The 18,386-nt window shown below is 51.4% G+C and overlaps 9 protein-coding genes across 9 annotated transcripts; 4 read left to right on the top strand and 5 right to left on the bottom strand.

The window, feature by feature from the left end:
• Nucleotides 1-179: 179 nt before the first annotated feature.
• Nucleotides 180-2,054, bottom strand: BJY04DRAFT_197786 (uncharacterized protein). Its single transcript, XM_073712520.1, has one exon. It carries the CDS (start codon nucleotides 1,190-1,192, stop codon nucleotides 836-838), a length of 357 nt encoding a protein of 118 aa, XP_073567540.1. The 5' UTR covers nucleotides 1,193-2,054; the 3' UTR covers nucleotides 180-835.
• A 663-nt stretch (nucleotides 2,055-2,717) lies between these two features.
• On the bottom strand, nucleotides 2,718-5,042 carry BJY04DRAFT_197785 (tRNA modification protein MTO1). The gene is made up of 2 exons (XM_073712519.1): nucleotides 4,930-5,042; nucleotides 2,718-4,868 (listed from the first exon to the last, which is right to left on the bottom strand). The coding sequence occupies exons 1-2, from the start codon at nucleotides 5,034-5,036 to the stop codon at nucleotides 2,900-2,902; spliced, it is 2,076 nt and encodes a 691-aa protein (XP_073567539.1). The 5' UTR covers nucleotides 5,037-5,042; the 3' UTR covers nucleotides 2,718-2,899.
• A 391-nt stretch (nucleotides 5,043-5,433) lies between these two features.
• On the top strand, nucleotides 5,434-6,323 carry BJY04DRAFT_197784 (acireductone dioxygenase (Ni2+-requiring)). Its single transcript, XM_073712518.1, has 3 exons — nucleotides 5,434-5,578; nucleotides 5,648-6,019; nucleotides 6,070-6,323. The coding sequence occupies exons 1-3, from the start codon at nucleotides 5,549-5,551 to the stop codon at nucleotides 6,202-6,204; spliced, it is 537 nt and encodes a 178-aa protein (XP_073567538.1). The 5' UTR covers nucleotides 5,434-5,548; the 3' UTR covers nucleotides 6,205-6,323.
• On the bottom strand, nucleotides 6,324-7,993 carry mmm1 (ERMES complex subunit MMM1). Its single transcript, XM_073712517.1, has 3 exons — nucleotides 7,889-7,993; nucleotides 7,804-7,834; nucleotides 6,324-7,754 (listed from the first exon to the last, which is right to left on the bottom strand). The coding sequence occupies exons 1-3, from the start codon at nucleotides 7,902-7,904 to the stop codon at nucleotides 6,374-6,376; spliced, it is 1,428 nt and encodes a 475-aa protein (XP_073567537.1). The 5' UTR covers nucleotides 7,905-7,993; the 3' UTR covers nucleotides 6,324-6,373.
• A 106-nt stretch (nucleotides 7,994-8,099) lies between these two features.
• BJY04DRAFT_197781 (DUF1183 domain protein) lies at nucleotides 8,100-9,272 on the top strand. The gene has a single exon (XM_073712516.1). The coding sequence runs from the start codon at nucleotides 8,259-8,261 to the stop codon at nucleotides 9,207-9,209; it is 951 nt and encodes a 316-aa protein (XP_073567536.1). The 5' UTR covers nucleotides 8,100-8,258; the 3' UTR covers nucleotides 9,210-9,272.
• A 41-nt stretch (nucleotides 9,273-9,313) lies between these two features.
• On the bottom strand, nucleotides 9,314-11,404 carry BJY04DRAFT_125927 (transcription factor TFIIIB subunit BDP1). The gene is made up of 2 exons (XM_073708404.1): nucleotides 11,199-11,404; nucleotides 9,314-11,150 (listed from the first exon to the last, which is right to left on the bottom strand). The coding sequence occupies exons 1-2, from the start codon at nucleotides 11,224-11,226 to the stop codon at nucleotides 9,469-9,471; spliced, it is 1,710 nt and encodes a 569-aa protein (XP_073567535.1). The 5' UTR covers nucleotides 11,227-11,404; the 3' UTR covers nucleotides 9,314-9,468.
• Nucleotide 11,405: 1 nt separating this feature from the next.
• BJY04DRAFT_125854 (E3 ubiquitin-protein ligase BRE1) lies at nucleotides 11,406-14,304 on the top strand. The gene is made up of 5 exons (XM_073708403.1): nucleotides 11,406-11,974; nucleotides 12,039-12,090; nucleotides 12,144-12,691; nucleotides 12,750-13,823; nucleotides 13,883-14,304. Exons 1-5 carry the CDS (start codon nucleotides 11,861-11,863, stop codon nucleotides 14,054-14,056), a joined length of 1,962 nt encoding a protein of 653 aa, XP_073567534.1. The 5' UTR covers nucleotides 11,406-11,860; the 3' UTR covers nucleotides 14,057-14,304.
• Nucleotides 14,305-14,503: 199 nt separating this feature from the next.
• Nucleotides 14,504-15,801, bottom strand: BJY04DRAFT_197777 (urease accessory protein UreF). Its single transcript, XM_073712515.1, has 2 exons — nucleotides 15,436-15,801; nucleotides 14,504-15,324 (listed from the first exon to the last, which is right to left on the bottom strand). Exons 1-2 carry the CDS (start codon nucleotides 15,584-15,586, stop codon nucleotides 14,552-14,554), a joined length of 924 nt encoding a protein of 307 aa, XP_073567533.1. The 5' UTR covers nucleotides 15,587-15,801; the 3' UTR covers nucleotides 14,504-14,551.
• On the top strand, nucleotides 15,776-18,357 carry BJY04DRAFT_197774 (protein kinase COQ8). The gene is made up of 3 exons (XM_073712514.1): nucleotides 15,776-16,641; nucleotides 16,690-16,975; nucleotides 17,022-18,357. Exons 1-3 carry the CDS (start codon nucleotides 15,892-15,894, stop codon nucleotides 18,113-18,115), a joined length of 2,130 nt encoding a protein of 709 aa, XP_073567532.1. The 5' UTR covers nucleotides 15,776-15,891; the 3' UTR covers nucleotides 18,116-18,357.
• Nucleotides 18,358-18,386: the final 29 nt, after the last annotated feature.

The raw sequence follows: 18,386 nt of genomic DNA, 5'->3' as shown, positions 1-18,386 counted from the left end.
GGGGGGCGGTTGGGAAGACGATCCATGATGAGACGGAAACGGGGATGAGACGCCGGGATCAGGCCAAAAAAAAGGACAAGAAAAGAAAAGAAAAGAAAAGAAAAGAAAAGAAAAGAAAAGAAAAACAACAGCTGGAGCTGAAATATGTTCAAGTCATCTCATGCAGGGCACAGGAATTTTACAGCTCCCCTCTCTAGGTATTCCCCCAGATGCACGTGGCTCTTTTGAGTAAGAGGAGTTCAGGGAAGAGGCATCCCAAGAAATGTTCCTCGGCAGAAAAATCGTAATGCCCGTGGAGGAATGAGCATTGGGAGGCCTGGAGGTGAACAACAAAATGCCCTTGATAGACAGATCGACTCAGGTTTTAGGAACGACCGACTACTGGGTCATGCATCAAGAGAAAGAATTTGGGCTGATTGGCTTAGAGCCATAAATCATGCATCGGCAGGTTCTCATTGGGTTTAGGAAGAGAATAGCAGCTCTTCGGTGTCTTCAAAAGGTGGCTACTTGGCAGGTGAACCTGCTGGCATAATCAAAATCATAATAATGGTGGCCAGCATTCCCGCATCACACTGCACTTACTGTGCCGTGGCACATGTTCGGTTCCTTCGTCGTTGGACGATCAGCATTCGGACTGGACGACTCACTGGAATATCCCTGACAATCTGACAAGACTGTCCTCCGGTGATCCCGCCATCATCAGTTGAGAGTGCCACTCCGAGCTCGCTCTCGACAAGCGTCGAGCCTGTCAACTCTTCTCCAGCACTGCAGACTACTGCAGTAGGCTAAGCATTGATGCGGGGGGGCCAAAAGATCCCCTTCCTCCCAGTCGAAGCTAACCTGCGTCTATACTAGTGCTGAGCACGGATCCCGAGACCTCTCGAACCCATGACAATCCCTCTGTCTTCCTCGCACTCCCAGGTAATAATCGTGAAAATGACAATCCGTGAGGCAACCCCCAAAGCATTACCGGTTCCCATCCCACACCCGAGCTGTCAGTCGTCTCAACAGCAGAACTACTAATGCGAGGGTCGAACATGACACATTCTTTTCCTTCTTCCCGTTCCTCCGGCGCGCGCAGGGCTGCTGCGCCGTATGTAACACCGTTGGGGTTCGCCAGCGGTTTCCATGTGAATAGTAACAATCCTGCAGGCGCGGTGGTGCTTGCAGGCCTCTCTATTCGTCTGACCATCTCTCGCAACTTCTAGAATATCGAGGACTCCGCCTGTCCGACTCTGTTCGTCCTTGCTTGGGTCGAGGTGAAGACAGGATAAGCTACCGCCGTCGATCCAGATTGCAGGATCTCCTGCAAAAGTCAATTAGATTAACCACAATTTTTTTTCAACAATCGGTGATGAGACTCCCAATAATAAGGACATTCAGCCATGTGGTCGATTATTGACCGCTGAACTCAGAGCCCGCTTGGCTGCCGTATAAACCCCATATAGACCGAGGAGGGACCCAATCATGTCTCGTGATCTCTTTTTTCTGCGGATTACTCATGTTCTATAGACCTGTTAATAATACGATGCCGATCCCACGCCCATCACCTGCCTTCAATCAATTCCTCTTCTATCGAATCCAGTCTGACGGAATATACGTTGCAATGAGAACCGTCTTACGGTTACGCAGAGAGGTAAAAAATGATCCCATTCCTGCCAATGAAGAAATGCTCTGCATCTCATTCGCTTTGATCCCATGTGATATGCGTTTCTAGATCTTTTTGCCGTCGCACGAACAACTTCAGAGTGCTCCGTACTACGAGGTAAATGATCCCTTGCATGGGTGCAAGTCTATCCGACAGGACAGGATAGCACCTTCTGCTTCATTATTCAGCCAATGCTGTCTGATATCGATAAAGTTGAGTCATACAATCGATCCTTCCCTGTGATTGTGCAATCGAGAAACTGGTGTTTCACTCGGCCTTGCCGGGCATACCAATATCGCATAACAATTCCAATCGCTAATGTGGACGTAAACGTGCACTTGAGGATTATGGTGCTAGGTAGTCGAGAAGAGCTACAGCTTAGACATCCTCAAGAATTGCCTCATGCCTCCATAAACCTAGACAAAACATGGCTGAAACATCCTCTAATCATCATCATCAGCAGCAGCTCTCAGCTCTCAAGATTCTCATCCTGAACCGTATCTCCAATGGGGCCCGGGTCAACGACCATTCCCATTAAGCCCCATAGCATACAAAAATGTGCAACTGTATATGTATAGTCCCTTCCGCACCACCCACCAAACCGAAGCCCGTGCATGGTGGCGAAATCTAAAAAAGAAGCCCAAAAACGCCCACGCGTCATCTCCATCCGCGAGAGTTTGCCTCAACAAGGTTGTGTAACTCCTCTTTCCCGGTTTATTTGTTATCACTTAGGGAACAGGTTTCCGGCGGCGCGCGTTGGGCTGTTGGCATTCTGAGTTGAGAATGGCGCTTCGGCAGGGTGGCGCGTGCTGGTGATATGGTGATGTGATGCTTTGGTGATGTGGTTGTGGTTGTGGGTGTGGTCTTTGTGTTGAGGTTCTTTGGCGTGCGAGGGCAGGTAGATGAAGGGTAGACTGTATGTAGATGGGGGTGTTAGTGCGAGGGGATATGGAGAGGGATGTGAGATTGAGATGTGAGATGTATGTACCTTAGATCAATGCTAAGGCGGCGGTAAGTGGAGCTATTATATCCTGCAGAAGGAAGATGTACATGTATATAACATAACATAAGATGCATAAGTATGTAGAAGCGAAGTGTAAATGCTATAGTACAGTAGAACTCCACCCAGTCCAGTTGCCGTTTCCATTGCCAATGCCATTGCGCCTTGCCGCTATATCCAAAATGAAAGTTAGGGTTGATGCGGACCGGAATTATATCGTACACTCCGCGTTGGATGGTCCGTCGAACACATCACGCCGTGATATCATCCGGCGTCTTCTCTAGATTCTCCGCCTCGGTGAAAATCTTTCTTTGGGGTCGTCCAGCCTTTCGAAGATGAAAGAGCAGTCGCAGAGTTCCCTCTGGCGTAACGCCCTCAATGCGCCGGGCCATACCGACGTTGGCGGGTCTTACTCGCTCCAGCGCCTGTCGTTCCTCTGTGCTGATGCCTTGGATTAAGGAGTAGTCGAGATTAGTCGGCAAGAGAATGTTATCTTCTTGGCGGTATTTCAGAGCGTTTTTCTCCTGTCGCGCCACGTAAGGCGCATAGAGGCCCTCAATACCGATGCGCCTGCGGATTTCCGGGTCGAAGGATGAGACTGTGTAGGTTTTTCCTGACGGGGAGTCCAGATGCGGAATTATGCTGTCAAGATCGACATGGTCAAGAGCGAGGACGTCGAGGCCAGACCTGTAGGTACCGTCGAGGCGAACGCTCACGCCCTTGCGGCTCCAGGCGGTGGCCGTAAGCTTGGTGTTAGAGAGGAGGGTTTGGAGTTCGTTGATTTGGCCTTCTGTGTCTGTAAAGGAGTCCCATCTCTTATCTTTTACAAACCCGGCTTCGCGCGCCATGCGTGTTAGGCGTAAGTCGGCGTTGTCGGCCCTTGTTGTCATGCGAAACTCGCTGCGTGTGGTAAACATGCGGTAGGGTTCCGAGACGCCCTTGGTGATGAGGTCGTCAATCATGATCCCAATGAAACCGTCAGAGCGCGTGAGGGTCAGAGGCTTTCGGCCTTGGGCAGACAAGCCGGCATTGGCGCCGGCGATAATACCTTGCCCGGCTGCTTCTTCGTATCCTGTTGTTCCGTTGATTTGTCCGGCGAGATAGAGCCCGCTGATTAGTTTTGTTTCAAGTGTTGGCCATAGATTGCGGGGGTCGATATAGTCATATTCTACGCCGTAACCGGGTTGAAGCATGTGCACATTCTCAAGGCCACGCACTGTCCGCAACAAAGCGAATTGGGCTTCCTCAGGAATGGTCATGGAGATACCGTTCGGGTAAATAACCTCGTTTGGCGCAAAGCCCTCGGGTTCTAGCCAGATTAGGTGCTGAGTCTTTTCCTTGAAGCGAATGACCTTGGACTCCAGAGAGGGGCAATATCTCGGACCCTTGACGGTTTCGCGGATATGCACAGATTTGTCCAAGTTGTCTCGGACAATATCATGAGAGTCGTTGTTGGTGTGGGTCAACCAGCAGGTGAGCTGGGCTTCATCGTCCACTTGAACCCTATCATTTAGGTAGGAGAATGGCCTCGGGGGCGAATCACCTTTTTGTATCTCCAGCGCTTCAAAGTCAATCGTCTTCTTATCCAACCGAGGCGGAGTACCTGTCTTCAACCGACCGAGTTGGAAGCCTGCCTCCCGAAGCGACTTGCTCAGCCCAAAGGTCGCAGCTTCACCTATCCGACCAGAGGGAAACACTTTAAGCCCAATGTGTATTTCTCCTCCCAAGAAAGTACCCGTCGTTATAACGACTCGGCTCGTCGGGATGACTTCGCCCGTCTCTAGTCGGACTCCAACAATTTTGCCAGCTGGTGCCGCAGGACCAGTTCCCAAGTCCTCCTTCGAGATCACGATATCCGCAACTTTGCCCTCAACGATATCCAACCCCTCTGTCGAGAGCAATTCTTCGCGCATATAATTCTTATACAAGTCTCGGTCGATCTGCGCGCGAGGCCCCCAAACAGCTGGACCTTTCGAGAGGTTGAGGGTTCGAAACATGATTCCTGCCTTGTCAATGATACGCCCCGCAACTCCATCCATGGCATCCACCTCCCGGATCATTGTGCCCTTTCCAATTCCTCCGAAGCTTGGGTTGCACGAGCAGACTCCGATGTTCGAGAGCGACGGCGTAATTAGCGCAGTGCGAGCGCCTGAGCGAGCCGCAGCAGCACATGCTTCCGATCCCGCATGGCCACCTCCTATGACGACTACATCGTAGGGTCTATACAATAGGTAATCAGCGATTTGTGGTTCGGTCAGCAACCCGGGGGGTGTGTTCATACCGTGCAGACTCGAAAACAGTGGCCAAACCACGGAGGTTACCTATGATCCGAGACCGAAAGCCATTATCCCATCGGAGCAGCGCGCCTGACCGTGCCCTAAATGCCATGATGACACAGGTCGATGGTTGACAACTCCAGAGTTTCAGGTCTAGAACCCTCTTAAGATTTCATCTCAATAAATGTCGCCGTCACGTGTGTTTGTGCCAAGGCGGTGAGATGCTTATCCACCCAGCCTTATCTCCTTCGGAGTTAAGCATGACTCTACAACGTCTACATACTCCGAATTGCTGAAGAGCATCCCCACGGTGATAAGTAACAGATGTAGGAGGATCTCGTGAATTGGCTTCATGCACTCGGACCTCCGTGTAGAAGATTCAGCTTGTTCCAAGTTTGACAATCATCGACAAGCCGCTGCCCGCTAGTCCAACAGTTCCGCCGAATACTGCGCCATCGTCAACCAATTGCGGGGCGGCATTATTCACCCCTCCGTCTGCGGTTTCTGCTTTTAAAGGTGCGCTGATGCCATCTTGCGACTTTCTGTCCCCAGCGGTTGATTTCTATCTCAGTACTCTATCTTAATCACTTGTTCACTCTCAGACCTATTATCTACCATCTCATAATGAAGGCTTACTGGTACGACAACAAGCCGGTACGTCCTCCGCAACTGCACCAAGCAAACGCAAAATCAACCTTATACTAACCTCGATCTGATATGTAGGGCGACCAGCGCGAACCCCACGACTCCGGCCGCCTCGTCACAGAATCCTACCTCGCCTCCCTGGGCGTCATCTACCACCACCTCCCCGAACTGTCCGACGTCGACACCCTCGCCAAAGAGCGTGGCTACAAGAACCGCGATGAGATTGTCGTCGCGCCCGCGACTATGGGCGAGGCCTACGAGACCAAGGTGAAGTCTTTTTTCGCGGAGCACCTCCATGAGGACGAGGAGATTCGGTACATTCGTGATGGAGAGGGATACTTTGATGTCAGGGGACAGGAGGATGAGTGGGTGCGCATTCATCTGCAGAAGGATGATTTGATCATTCTTCCTGCGGGCATTTACCATCGGTTCACCACCGATGACAAGAATGTGAGTTTCTTGGTTTTCTTCGGGGTGGCTAGTGCTAACATGTTGTGTAGTATATCAAGGCGATGCGCCTCTTCCAGGAGGAGCCTAAGTGGACGCCTCTAAACCGCGGGCCTGAGCTTGACGGCAACGAGCATCGCAAGACCTACCTCGAGGGCCTTAGCGCTTCTACGATTGCTGCGAACTAAGTGGCTCGTTGTGGTTTGCTCGGTGGTGGTTGCTTGAGCTGCCCAGTTGGTCTGACAAATGATCTCGCTTGAAAAATGTACATAATGACACGGTAATGAATTTGGATCTATTGTATCATTATTTTCCTTGTAGTATCTTTTATTCGCCGCATGATACATGTTCGTTGTGTCAATTAGGCCCCGGAACATCAGGCATAGAGCCAGGCATATGAAAGTCATCACCCAAGCTCCGCTCTCGCGTCAAACTCGGACTGCGAGCACCACCAGTTTCAACCTGGTAGCTGGATGTCCGGGAAACGGCATCAAAAGGTAATGTTGGCCGCGGACCTAGGCCCCGAAAGCGGAGCGCTTCGGATTCGCGATCGCCGTCATCACCACGCAGTGGGCCACCTAAATCGACAGACATTGCTGATCGGGATGCCGCATTCGAGCCAGTTTCAGAGTCGTCGCCTGTCCGCACACCAGTTCGGCCCATGCGCGGCCACAAATCCGGTAGTCCTACCACTTGCACTCGGGGCTCGACGACTCGCTCTTCGAACCAGGCGTGGACTCGCGCTTCAATCAACTGTGCAACTTTGGGCACATCCTGTAGTCTGCTGCGTGAGCCAATCAGGGACCGCACTGATAGGTCCAAACGGTAATCGGGTAAAAATGAAAATGCAACGTTGCTCTTCGGCGATGATTTCGGTGGAATACCATCGCCCTGTGCGGCGGTTGCTTGTGAATCCTGTCCTTGCATTCCTGCTGTTGGGGGTGACGCCATAGGAGATGGGGTGTGAAGTGGGGGGGTAGATGCGGGGACAAGCGAGATGCAAAGTGTCCCAGAAAACCGCACAACAGATACGGATAAAGCAACGGGTAGAATGGCAGAGCACGGCTTTGGATAGTTGAGTACAAGCGATGTTTCAACAGCAATGGAGAGGTTGTCGTCGCTCATGTCAAGATCCATCAACGCCTGAAGCCTCCCACCATCGGACATAGGGTCATCGACAGCAATAATACGGCAGTTGCTGAAAATCGGAAACTCCTCTCCGAGTGATATGTCTGTGACCGTAATCTTATCAATGAAGGATGGCTTCTTTTCTGGGTTGTTCAGAGCTGCATTGAGCGAGTGGAGAATGGAGGAAGTTGGGGAGTCCTTCAAGGAATAGGCCGTTTGTCTGTATTGTGCGATAGTCTGTGCGATCAAGACATTAAACCAGTCCAAAGACTCGGGTTGATGTGAAGAATGATGGATTCGGTGCCTGCCATGTCTCGAAGAAGATGGGTTCGGAGGAATCGCACTATAGTATGTTTTCCGTAGGATAGATCGCGTGTTGGTCGCAGAGGAGGGTACAGGTCGAAGGACGTTGGATGTGGAGGGCTTCTCCCTCAGGGATCTCGGAGGGGCATCTTGGGAAAATATCGAGTTGGAACGACGATGGGTTGAGGCTCGAAGGCCGCGGGATGGCGGAGGTGGTGCTTCGCCGAAAATAAAGAACTTAATGAAGGCGCCAATCAACAATACGACCGAGAGCTGGCCGAGGAGGAAGCCTTGCGTGAAAGATAAACTACTCTAGATTCAGTAGTGATCGAAGCAACGAGGAGGAACCCACATACGAGGATTGGGCCGGTACAGGCGTGACTTCATCTAACGGTTCGTCGTCAGTGCGGGCAAAACAAATCACTTGCAGATATAGCATACTTTGCTGAAAAGCCATCGTCAGCTGTTAGAGATCAGCGTCTGCCCATAGCTCCTCCTCAAGTCCAAGCAAAATAGTAGATCAAGATAAAGTGGGAGAATGAAGAGTGAAGAATTGAAGACTGGAAGTTGCGGAAAGCACGCTAAAGCGGAGGTTAAGCGGAGGTTCGAGGTCGGTAAGTGACGTCTCCTCTAACTAAGCCTCGAGTCAATCCTCACACTCAAGATTCTGAACCGGCTCATCCTCTTAACGATGACAACAAGCTGAGCCTTGGAAACCTATTGTGTTAGGCAGCGAATTACTCATCTGCAGCTATACGAATATCTCTTTCACCCCTCATTCTGTTCCTGGAATTTATACAAACCTCCAGCAATGCGTCCAACAACACTTCTGCAGCTCCTGTTGCCTCTTTTCACCCTCCCGTGTCTATCGCTCTCCGCTAGCCACTCACAGCAGAAGCCGCCGGGCCAAAATGCCATTCTCCTCTCCCAAGTCCACTCCCTCACGCTGCGTGGCGGCCGACAGACCACCTCCCGCCGCGTATCGCCCGTCCCGCAACTCAAATGCGTCGGCCCCTCAGAGCTATGCAACATGTACGAGATAGAGTCCATGCGATGTACGAACGAAGGCTTCGGCTACGATGAAGAAGATGTTCAATGGACATGCACCGCTTCCCTCCCCGGCGAGTTCAAGCTCGGTTCAACGGACGTGGTATGCGAGGGGTATCGCAATTCAGATGACCCGTGGGTTTTGAAGGGAAGCTGCGGGGTAGAATACAGAATTCTTCTGACGGAGTTGGGAGAGAAGAAATTCGGGCAGGGGTCATTTGTTGGAGATAACTGGCGGCGCAGTCAGAAGCCACGGAAGTTGTTCAAGCAGTCTCAGGACATGGGGACATTCCTGGGAAACCTGATTTTCTGGGGCATCTTCATCGGCGTCTTCCTGCTGATCATATGGTCGATGTTGAGAGATTGGTTTGGCGTACCCAGAAACCCGCAACAACCTGGCGGTCGCTGGGGCTGGGGTGGTGGTGGTGACGGAGGTGGTGGTGGACCGTACCCCGGCGGGCCTCCTCCGCCATACAGCAGTCATTCCTACAGCTCTTCTGTGCCTGATCAAGGCTGGAGACCGGGGTTCTGGACAGGAGCCTTGGCTGGCAGCGGACTAGGGTATGGCCTTGGAAGGAGAAGCGAGCGCAACGATTCCATGTTCTCAAGGGGCCGCAGGCGCGAGTATGGATCCAGCGAAGGGAGCTCTTCATCATCTGCCCGGTTTTCGTCCCCTTCTACAAGCACTGGATTCGGTTCTACAAGTCGAAGATAACAAACATATTCCGTGAGCTCCCAATTTGTACTGTACTACTGAAATGTATGTTCAGCTCGCACTGAACCCATCTCAATTGAAATTTTAGGCACCAACTGACAGCAGTCGCAAGTCAAACTCCGCTACCTAACCAGAGCCACCTCATGCATGAAGAGTATAATTCGGCACCTTGCCAACCAGAAAACGCCATGTAACACCTTACCGCCCCGTCTATAAGATAAAGTCGCCCTAGAAAGCCAGTTCGCCGCCCCAGTCATAGTCAATCATCTATTGAACCCAGAATTTCTTCAGTTCCACCTCCTATATCCCGCGCGGTCTTCTTATTATTGCGCTTCCCTTTGACAACCGCCTTATCAGGCCCCGAAGCGCCATTTCCTGCCAAGCCGTCCGGATTGCGAAGCTGATCCTCTTGAGCTTTCTTGTCCTTCTCGTGTTGTTCTTTAATGAGCCTCTTCTCCTCATCCAGCTCTTGCTGTATTATTCGAGGATCGTCATACACAGTATTGGTCATCTCGGAATAAGTGTTGATATCAATAGACTCTCTCGGTCCTAGAAGCGTTTCCTTGATCCTTTGCGGGTCGCGGCGTTCTTCGTTATTAAATTTCAACTTAATCTGGCGCCTGGACCGCCCTGGAAACATCTTGCTAATGACCATGAAGTCCGTTCCGAACATACGTAGACCGCGATAAAACAGATCCGTCATCTCCTCGTCCCAGGACTCAGTTTTGGACCGCTTGCCATAGGTAGATTGATTGATCTTGCGGGTAAGCGAATTCTCAACAACATCTTCCAAGTCATCCCCGTTCTTCTCGGCGTCTGCGTGTCGATCAACCTGTAGTGAAGCGGCATCCAGCACAATCTCTCCATTTACAATCCGCATGACCGGGCCAGCCTGGGGCGTTTTGTTAGCTTTGTCCCCATTTTCTCCCCCATCGGGAGTTGCGTCGGTTGGTATCTGCTTGACCACAGTTTCGTCTTCTTGGCCCTCCTCGTGCAGTGCTCTTTTGCGCTCTGCCTCCGCTAACTCATGGGCGCGGAGTTCTGTTTCACGCTTGGATCTTTTACCAGTGCGCATATCTTTGCAAAGATCTGACATCTTGACGACAGATGGTCGGATTTCAATTTGTTCGGCGCCCTCCGGGGTGGGCTCGCGCTTGCGGGTTCGGCGCTTTCGCTCTTTCTTTACCTTGCCAGTGTCGTTACTCGTAGACCTACTCGCCCTCCGTTTGCTCGTCTTGGCCGTGCTTCCACTTCGTTGGTCCGTGCTCGTCATTTCAGTTTCGTCGTGACTTGCGGTGCGCTCTCTGAGAGCAGGTGTCTGTGTGTTTGGAAGGGTCGCAAGTTGGAATGCCTCATCCAATACACTATCTAACCCAGTCACTGGAACCGCTTCTACCGTAGTTCTTGGGCGCTTCGTCAATCGAGTGTCCGCCGCAACTTCATCTTCAAGCACTGGTACAGCGAGAGGCACGGGCGTTTCTTCAATCGCGACAGTATCCAGGTTCGTCTCAGCATTGTCTCCGGCCTCGAGTTGATGATCTGATACCTGCGCTACGAGTCTAGCGGTCACCGGAGTGCTGGGTACAGAAGTTTGCGAAACATCCTTGGTAGACTGGGGAACCGGTACAGCAAAGGAAGGCTTTCTTTTAGGTTGAGGGACCGGAATGGCGGTTGCGGGCTGGTTGAACGCATGTTCAACAGTTGGTGCGGCAACCGACGGTGCAGTGACTGGTGGTTCAAATGCGGGAGGTGGTTCTTCGAAAGTGGAAGTAGAAGCAGAGGGTTGCAAAGTCGCTGTCTCGCTTGCAGTCGGAGGTGGATGAGAGGCCGATGTCTGGGAAGCGACACTGGCGCGCCTAGAAGGCGCTCGAGGAGGGGCCGGTGCAGTTGGAGCGGTGCGTCGGACGGGCGCCTTGGGGGCAAACTTCTTGCCCGACTTATCTAGAGACAGTCAGCGGCATCTAGCGACTGTAATTACAGTAGACATACTGATGGCGGAACTCGAGAACGACTTCATTCTTTAGCGGGAGACCATCACTGAGGCCAATCTCACCGTTGAAATTGTTCTAACTCTCACCTGCAGATAGAGAGGAGATGAACTTCCGGGGAAAGTGGGTGGTGTGTCACGTGGGGGGCTAACGTTCAATCCGAAAATCCTCCTGGCTTCGTTAAGTCTTGCTTATCTCAACCACTTCTTTCTCAACGAACGTCCCTCGCTTCCCTCCTCGACTAAACTTGCCACGGTCGGATTTTGTTGCGGTCTCTGCTACCGGCCAGTCGCTGCTCAGTGGTCACGGCTCTATCTCCTCCATATGACTACAGTAGCCACTGATGCCGGCCGCCGAAGCATCCCCCGTCGCACCTCCCGAGTCCGGTTTTGTCAAAATGGAAGACCGGAAGAGAGCTGCCACTCATGACAACAATGATTCGGCACCACCGTTGAAGAGACAGGCCACCTCGGTCAACGGTGGTAATAAGCCTCATCCAGATGCTGATATGCCCTGGAAGGATGATCTCGAGGTAAGTCACTGTCCCTCATGTGGGGGCCGATGTATCGCAGGGGTCGCACGAGATTTCACGTTGGATAGTCCACTGACTTGAGATTTTTTCTTTCTCTGAAGCGATTTCAAAAGGACGCGATCTGGCGTCAAATGCAGGAATACAAGCGGGACAAGCTATCCCTGGAAGCGAAACTCAAGGAAACCTCAAAGGCCACTGTTCATTATAACGATCATCTTCGCATAATCGATGCATGGTATAATCAAGTAAGTTCAGATAATGCGCGCAATATATGCTCATCACCGGCAAACAACTGACAAAGTTTTATAGCTGGTTGATGAGGTTAAAGTCCTATTTGGTCCTTCCGATGGGGATAGCAAGGGTGGGTGCGCCGACTTGCCTTTACACCCTACAGAACCACTAATATTTCCACAGACCGCCCCTCGTTTGAGAGCTCGCTGCTATTCGATGATGTCAATAATTTTGAAAAACATTTGAAGTCCCGCTCTGATGACATACGGGATATCATATCTCGCCTTGTCGCCAAGTCTCCCATAAATCCTCCCGAGGTCACCGATCTGCAATCGCAACTTGCGCGAAAGTTGGCCGAAGAGAAGGCCACGCTTGCCGAGCTCAGTAAAGCATTGTCTGACAAGCAGCAATTGGAAGAAAGCTTAGAAGAAGCTTCCTTACGATACATGGTTGCTGAAAAGAAGCTCGATCGTGCGCGGAGCTTGACTGTCGCCAAGTTAGAGAAACAATTTATACTCGGTGCTCAGCGGCCAAGTGGTGACGTTGCAACTGGAAATCGTGAGGAGCTGCCAGCTACAAATGGTGCTACACCAACTGGTGAACGAACACCAGACGCAGATGAATCACATAACAGATTAGCAGCGGTATCAGAGAAGCAGAAAGAACAGTTGCAGAAACTGGAAACGGAAAATGCCAGTTTGCTTGCTCAAATCACAAATATATCTATTAAGGTAGGCGGATTACGCTTTGCGGAAGGATGTTCATGCAATACTAACTCTTCGTTTCTAGAAGACAAAACTTACGGACGATGATTATGCACACACAGACCTATTCAAGCAATTGAGATCTCAGTACGACGACGTCGTTAAACGGATAAACCATTTAGAGGCAACGAACGTGCAACTCCGTGAGGAGGCGGCGAAGCTACGGTCAGAACGGACGGCATATCGCAATCAAGTTGATGAAGAGACACAGGGCGTACTTGCCGAAAAGGAAGCGCAGCTGGTGAAAACCGAAAACGATTTGGCTCGGATACGCAACCTACGCGACGAACTCATTGCTGATCAGCAGATGCGGAAAGCTGCGCAGGAGCAGGAGAAGACGTCAACACTCAAAGTTCAGGAGCTTGCGGACGCCGGCCAGGCTCGAATTTCTGCCCTTGAATCTGAGGTGGAACGGTTACGGATGGAAATCGGACAACAAAAGGCAGATCGGATGGACACAGGCGATGTCTCGATTGAAGAGCTTCGCACCAAGTATAGCAATTTGGAACGCCAATATGCAATGCTCAGTACCGAGCTAGCGTCTATGCAAACAGCGTGCAAGAAGTACTCGTCGTTGGCATCTCAAAAGGTTACTGAATTCAGCGCCATAGAAGAGAAAATGGCACGCCTAGCTGCGGAGAAGTCGAAGGCAGACCAGAAGTACTTTGGCGCGATGAAGAGCAAGGAAGCTCGAGACATGGAAGTCCGGACACTACGAATGCAAAACGCCAAGAGCAGTGATATAGTTTCTCAACTGAAGGAATCGGAAGCAAGTACTCGGTCACTACTTGCGAATATGGAAAAGCAGGTCAGCGAGACCAAGGAAGCGTTGAACAGCATGGTCAACAAGTATCATGCATCACAACAGCAGCTTACGGAAAACAACATCACAATGGAAGGTTTGCGTGGGCAAATAACAGAATTGAAGGCGCTATCTGTATCCAAGGATTCAACTCTGGCATCTAGCTCGAGTGCATGCCGTCGAGCCGAAACTGAGGTTGAGGGTCTCAAAGCAACACTTGCTGATACAAAGAAGAGCCTGGAGAATTGGAAGAGCAAGAGCCTCGGGAACTCCTCGTCCGAGTATGAGATGCTGAGGGTAAGTGCTGCCACCTGGGTTATCATCTGTTGACCTAGTGCTGATTTGCATCATTGTAGACTCTCGCCCTTTGCACGGTTTGCCGCAGGAACTTCAAGGATACCGCCATCAAAACCTGCGGCCATGTCTTTTGCAAAGACTGCGTGGAAAAGCAACTCACATCCCGGTCTCGCAAATGCCCGAACTGCAACCGTTCTTTTGGAAGCAACGACCACATGCATATCACACTATGACCTTTGCGCGGAGACCTTGGTCAATCCTTGCACATTTACCTTCATGTATCATAGTTTCCTTTCTTCCTTTCGATTCTTTTCATCTCCCTTGCTTTCCTCGATACTTGGTTTTATTATTTTCCTCCATGCGTTTTACCACTTTGATTTCCCTTCTACGGAAAAGGTTCATGGTGCGGTGTTTTGTCTACGGTTTAGCAGGATAGGTACTCCAGGGGTGGCGTTATACTTTTATTGCTTGATATCGGATTTCCTGGTCGTCGGTGTGTCGTTTCTTCCAACTTTTCCTTCCTCTCGTCTTTCTTCTTTCTCCTTTCTTGGATACCTACGGTGTTCGGGTATCTAAACCATGCAATGACTGTGTCGGTTGTAGGATTAGCAAAGAGCATATGTATGAGATTATAGCAATGATGACGCAGCAAGAATCATGAAAGCATGCTGCTTTTCAGAGACAAATGGTTACTGCAAGCTTAATTAACTATGCCTTTCTAGCAGTACTTATGAATTGAATATTCTGCTATAGAGGAGTTCGTGACGACCTACCCAGAGATCCAAGGGGGGTACTACCTGCCCTGCATCTTCGATCGCAGTATCCCAATCCATGTCTATCCGCTCAGAGATCATGTCCTGCAAGTCCTTGCTAGCAAGCACACTCTGCGCCTGGTACGGCCCCATCACAGATGCCCGAACCGCCGCGCTCAGAACCGCTTTGGCATGGTTTAGCATAAACACATACGCCGTCTGCCGAGCATCCATCCCCATAGCCAAGCAAACGGCACCCCAAAGCGGGGCAAAATGCGCTTTGGCTCCTAACTCATCATCCAACGAGCACTTCAGCGCCTCCGAGAACTCCTCAACGGCCCTGATGCCTTCTCGCGCCCGAGCGTCTCGAGGCCACGACCCCTCTCTACGAAATGCATATGAACTCCGAAACGCTCTCTCCCACACACCGAGCAATGCTCGACCCTGCGCAATACTTGCACGCTGTGCGACGGGGCATGGCGTCGATGCGTCGAGGTCGTTATCGAGTGTCTCTAGATCGGAAGGGTCTCGGTATCCGGCTAGAACATAGGGAAGAGATAGGCCACCCATTGAAGCGAGTGAGAGCCGTAAGAAGCGCTGAAATGACGCAACCTGCGATATTGTGCGTGGGAGGGGTTTGTGGTGGGCTATATATGATTCCAGTCCGCTAGAGTAGGCGAATGAGCCGAGGGGAAGAGCGGAGTCGGACAGGAGCAGGAGGGCATGGCTGGTTTCTGATGATAAGGGATCTAGAGTAAAAGGGGTATGGCAATAAGCATGGTTCTAGACCGGGATATGCGCTTCTCAGCCCAGGGCTTTTCTAAAAAGAAAAAAAAAAAAAAAAAAAAAGGAAGAATTACCATCTGGTAGAACGGTCCCTGAACAGGACCCGGAGGACTTGGAGATGTCCGGCGGAGAGGCCGCAGCTAGACGGGTCTTTGCATTCTGCAAGCGAGACTCAAGATCCAGAACCTCTTGTTCTAGGTTTTTGATATCAAGTTCGACTGTCATTGACGGTACTTTGAGTTGGGAAACATTGCGACGGACTGAAGGGCTTTACAGTACTTAAATCGTGGAGATAACGAATCGATTGATAACATCGCGGACTAAAACCGGGTAGCATCCGCAGACGGTAAGGGCCGGCAGAATGCGGAATAGCAAAATGGAGCATCGCGTCAGTTATCGGACAACACAATCCATGTACATTGTACTACTACAAAAAAAAAGTCGGAATTTCACCATGCGAGTGCGGTAACCGGGACTCTGGCTAAATTAACCCCTCTTTTCCTTTCTTTGTGCGGGTACAGTGAGACGACATGTCAGGCAAGCGTCTGCTTGACATCATCCAATTCCTGAATGTCACCAAATCCGTTGCGACGAAGCACCTCGCGGTGCGGCAGCGCCAGCTCGATGTCTTCACCAAAACATCGTCCCTCACGAAGGGCATCAAAAACCAGGCCGATGGTTTAATCCTCTCTGCGAAAGCGGCCGCGGCCCTTGCGAAGCGTTTCAATGACACCCCTCCAACCCAGTCGCCTCCAACATCCGCCGCCGCTTCAGCCGACCCGACGACGACAGTAGCAACGGCGCCATCGGCCTCCTACGAGAAAGTCAAAATACCTTCAGAGGTGACGGGCGCTGGGGGCGATGCTACGATGGGCGGGTTGGGAGTCAGCCCCCAGCAAGAGGAGTTCTACCAACCTTCACAGGAGCCGGCTACGGAATCGGCAGGGGAGCCTCAGGTCGAGATACCAAAGCATACGAGTGATACACAAGCTGGGTCAGATACTGATATCAACGCGGATGTTTATCGGTCACCTTTGAAAACCCGGGCAATTAGGTCGGGGGCTGAGCCTGTGGCGGACCAACAGGACCTTCCGGAAGAGATGGTGAAGGACATATTTCGCAGCCCCAAGGTTGCTTCGGCGCTGTCACGGCAGGCGGCCGCGGAGTTGAGATATGGTCCTCGGAAAACATATCAGGCGACGGCGAGGCCTATTGAGAAGCAGAGCGTCGAGAACGTCGAGCCGCGCAACCGTAAAGACATAGTTGCTTCCGATTCAAATGTAATACACCGCTCTAGAAAGAGCAATTCAGGCTAACATATCCTATAGATAGAGTCGGAAATCAGAGCAGAGCTGAAAAAGGAGGAAGACACTTATAAGATGGTCGAATCTCGTGTCCCCTCCTCCCGTCTCGGGCGACTCTGGCAATATGGTGGCTTAGCAACTTCAATGGCTTTCGGTGCCGTTGGCGAGAGCTTTCGCAGAGTTACCGGAGGCGCAGAGGATGCCGCTGGCTCGCTCATGTTTAGCGCTGGGAATATGGAGCGTCTTGTGGCCAAGCTCTCCAAAATGCGTGGAGCCGCCCTCAAGCTGGGTCAAATGATGAGTTTGCAGGGTATGTCCCAACCCCCTATTGAAATGCCCTCCTCTAAGTGAATTAGACTCGAAAATGCTCCCTGAACCCATACAGCAGGTTCTCCAGAGAGTTCAGGATCGTGCGGACTATATGCCCGCTTATCAACGGGATAAGGTCTTGATGGACAACCTAGGGCCCGGTTGGCGCGATCTCTTCTCCTCCTTTGAGGAGGTCCCAATGGCCGCCGCCTCCATTGGCCAGGTCCATGGCGCAGTTCTAAAAAGCACGGGGCAGCCGGTCGCCGTAAAAATTCAGTACCCCGGCGTGGCAGACTCCATCGACTCAGACCTTAACAACCTCTCCATCCTGCTCACGGCGTCACGCCTCCTCCCCCGCGGCCTTTACCTCGATAAGACTATAGCCAACGCCCGCATAGAACTCGGCTGGGAATGCGACTACGTCCGCGAAGCCGAGGCCGGGAATCGCTTTCGCGACCTCCTGAAGGACGACCCCGTTTTCCACGTTCCCGAAATCATTCCAGAAGCCTCCGGCCGGAACGTCCTTACTATGGAACGCCTTAATGGTATCGCTGTCACGAGGATTCAGAACTTCACCCAAAACCAGCGCGACTGGATCGGTACTCAGGTCCTCCGCCTCTGCCTCCGCGAAATCACAGAGTTCAGGTATATGCAGACAGACCCCAACTGGACAAACTTTCTCTATAATGCCTCCACCAACCGTCTGGAACTTCTCGACTTCGGCGCTTCAAGAGCCTACCCTTCAGACTTTATCAATAAATACATTCAAACCCTCCTCGCCGCTTCCCGCGCAGATAGGCAGACATGCCACACCCTCTCCATCGACCTCGGTTACCTAACAGGTCACGAATCCCGTGCTATGATTGATGCTCACGTTTCGTCTATCCTCACACTCGCCGAACCATTCATGGACACCTCACCCGACGTCTACGATTTCCAGGACCAGACAATCACAGAGCGCGTAAGAGATTTTATCCCTGTCATGATCAAGGAGAGGCTAGCGCCGCCGCCTGAGGAAACGTACAGTTTGCATCGGAAGCTCAGCGGTGCCTTCTTGCTCTGCGCAAGGTTGGGGAGCCGAGTCAAGTGTAAAGAGTTATTTAGGGATGCGATGGAGAAGGTGAACGGGAATCGGTTGTGAGTGGAAAACAGGTCGGTTGGGTCGTATAAATACCTGTGTAGTTGTACTTATAGGGATACTGCCCGCTTGTATATCAGCTATGTACTTTTATTGCCATATAGAGATTGCTTGGTCTATGACTGTTGTTTATACGAAGAATCCTCCCACCATTATATACATACTGATCGAGGTTACTCCGGGGAATGCGTGAAAAAGCCCAGGCATATATGTATTATTTAAACATATCAAAGATTTTACCGGAGACTGGAAACTAGCTGCATGGCCAAGTATC

Source organism: Aspergillus karnatakaensis (genome assembly GCF_047715665.1).
Source record: "Aspergillus karnatakaensis strain CBS 102800 unplaced genomic scaffold BJY04scaffold_53, whole genome shotgun sequence".
NCBI classification, from domain to species: domain Eukaryota; kingdom Fungi; phylum Ascomycota; class Eurotiomycetes; order Eurotiales; family Aspergillaceae; genus Aspergillus; species Aspergillus karnatakaensis.
This window is presented reverse-complemented; position numbering and strand designations above follow the sequence as displayed.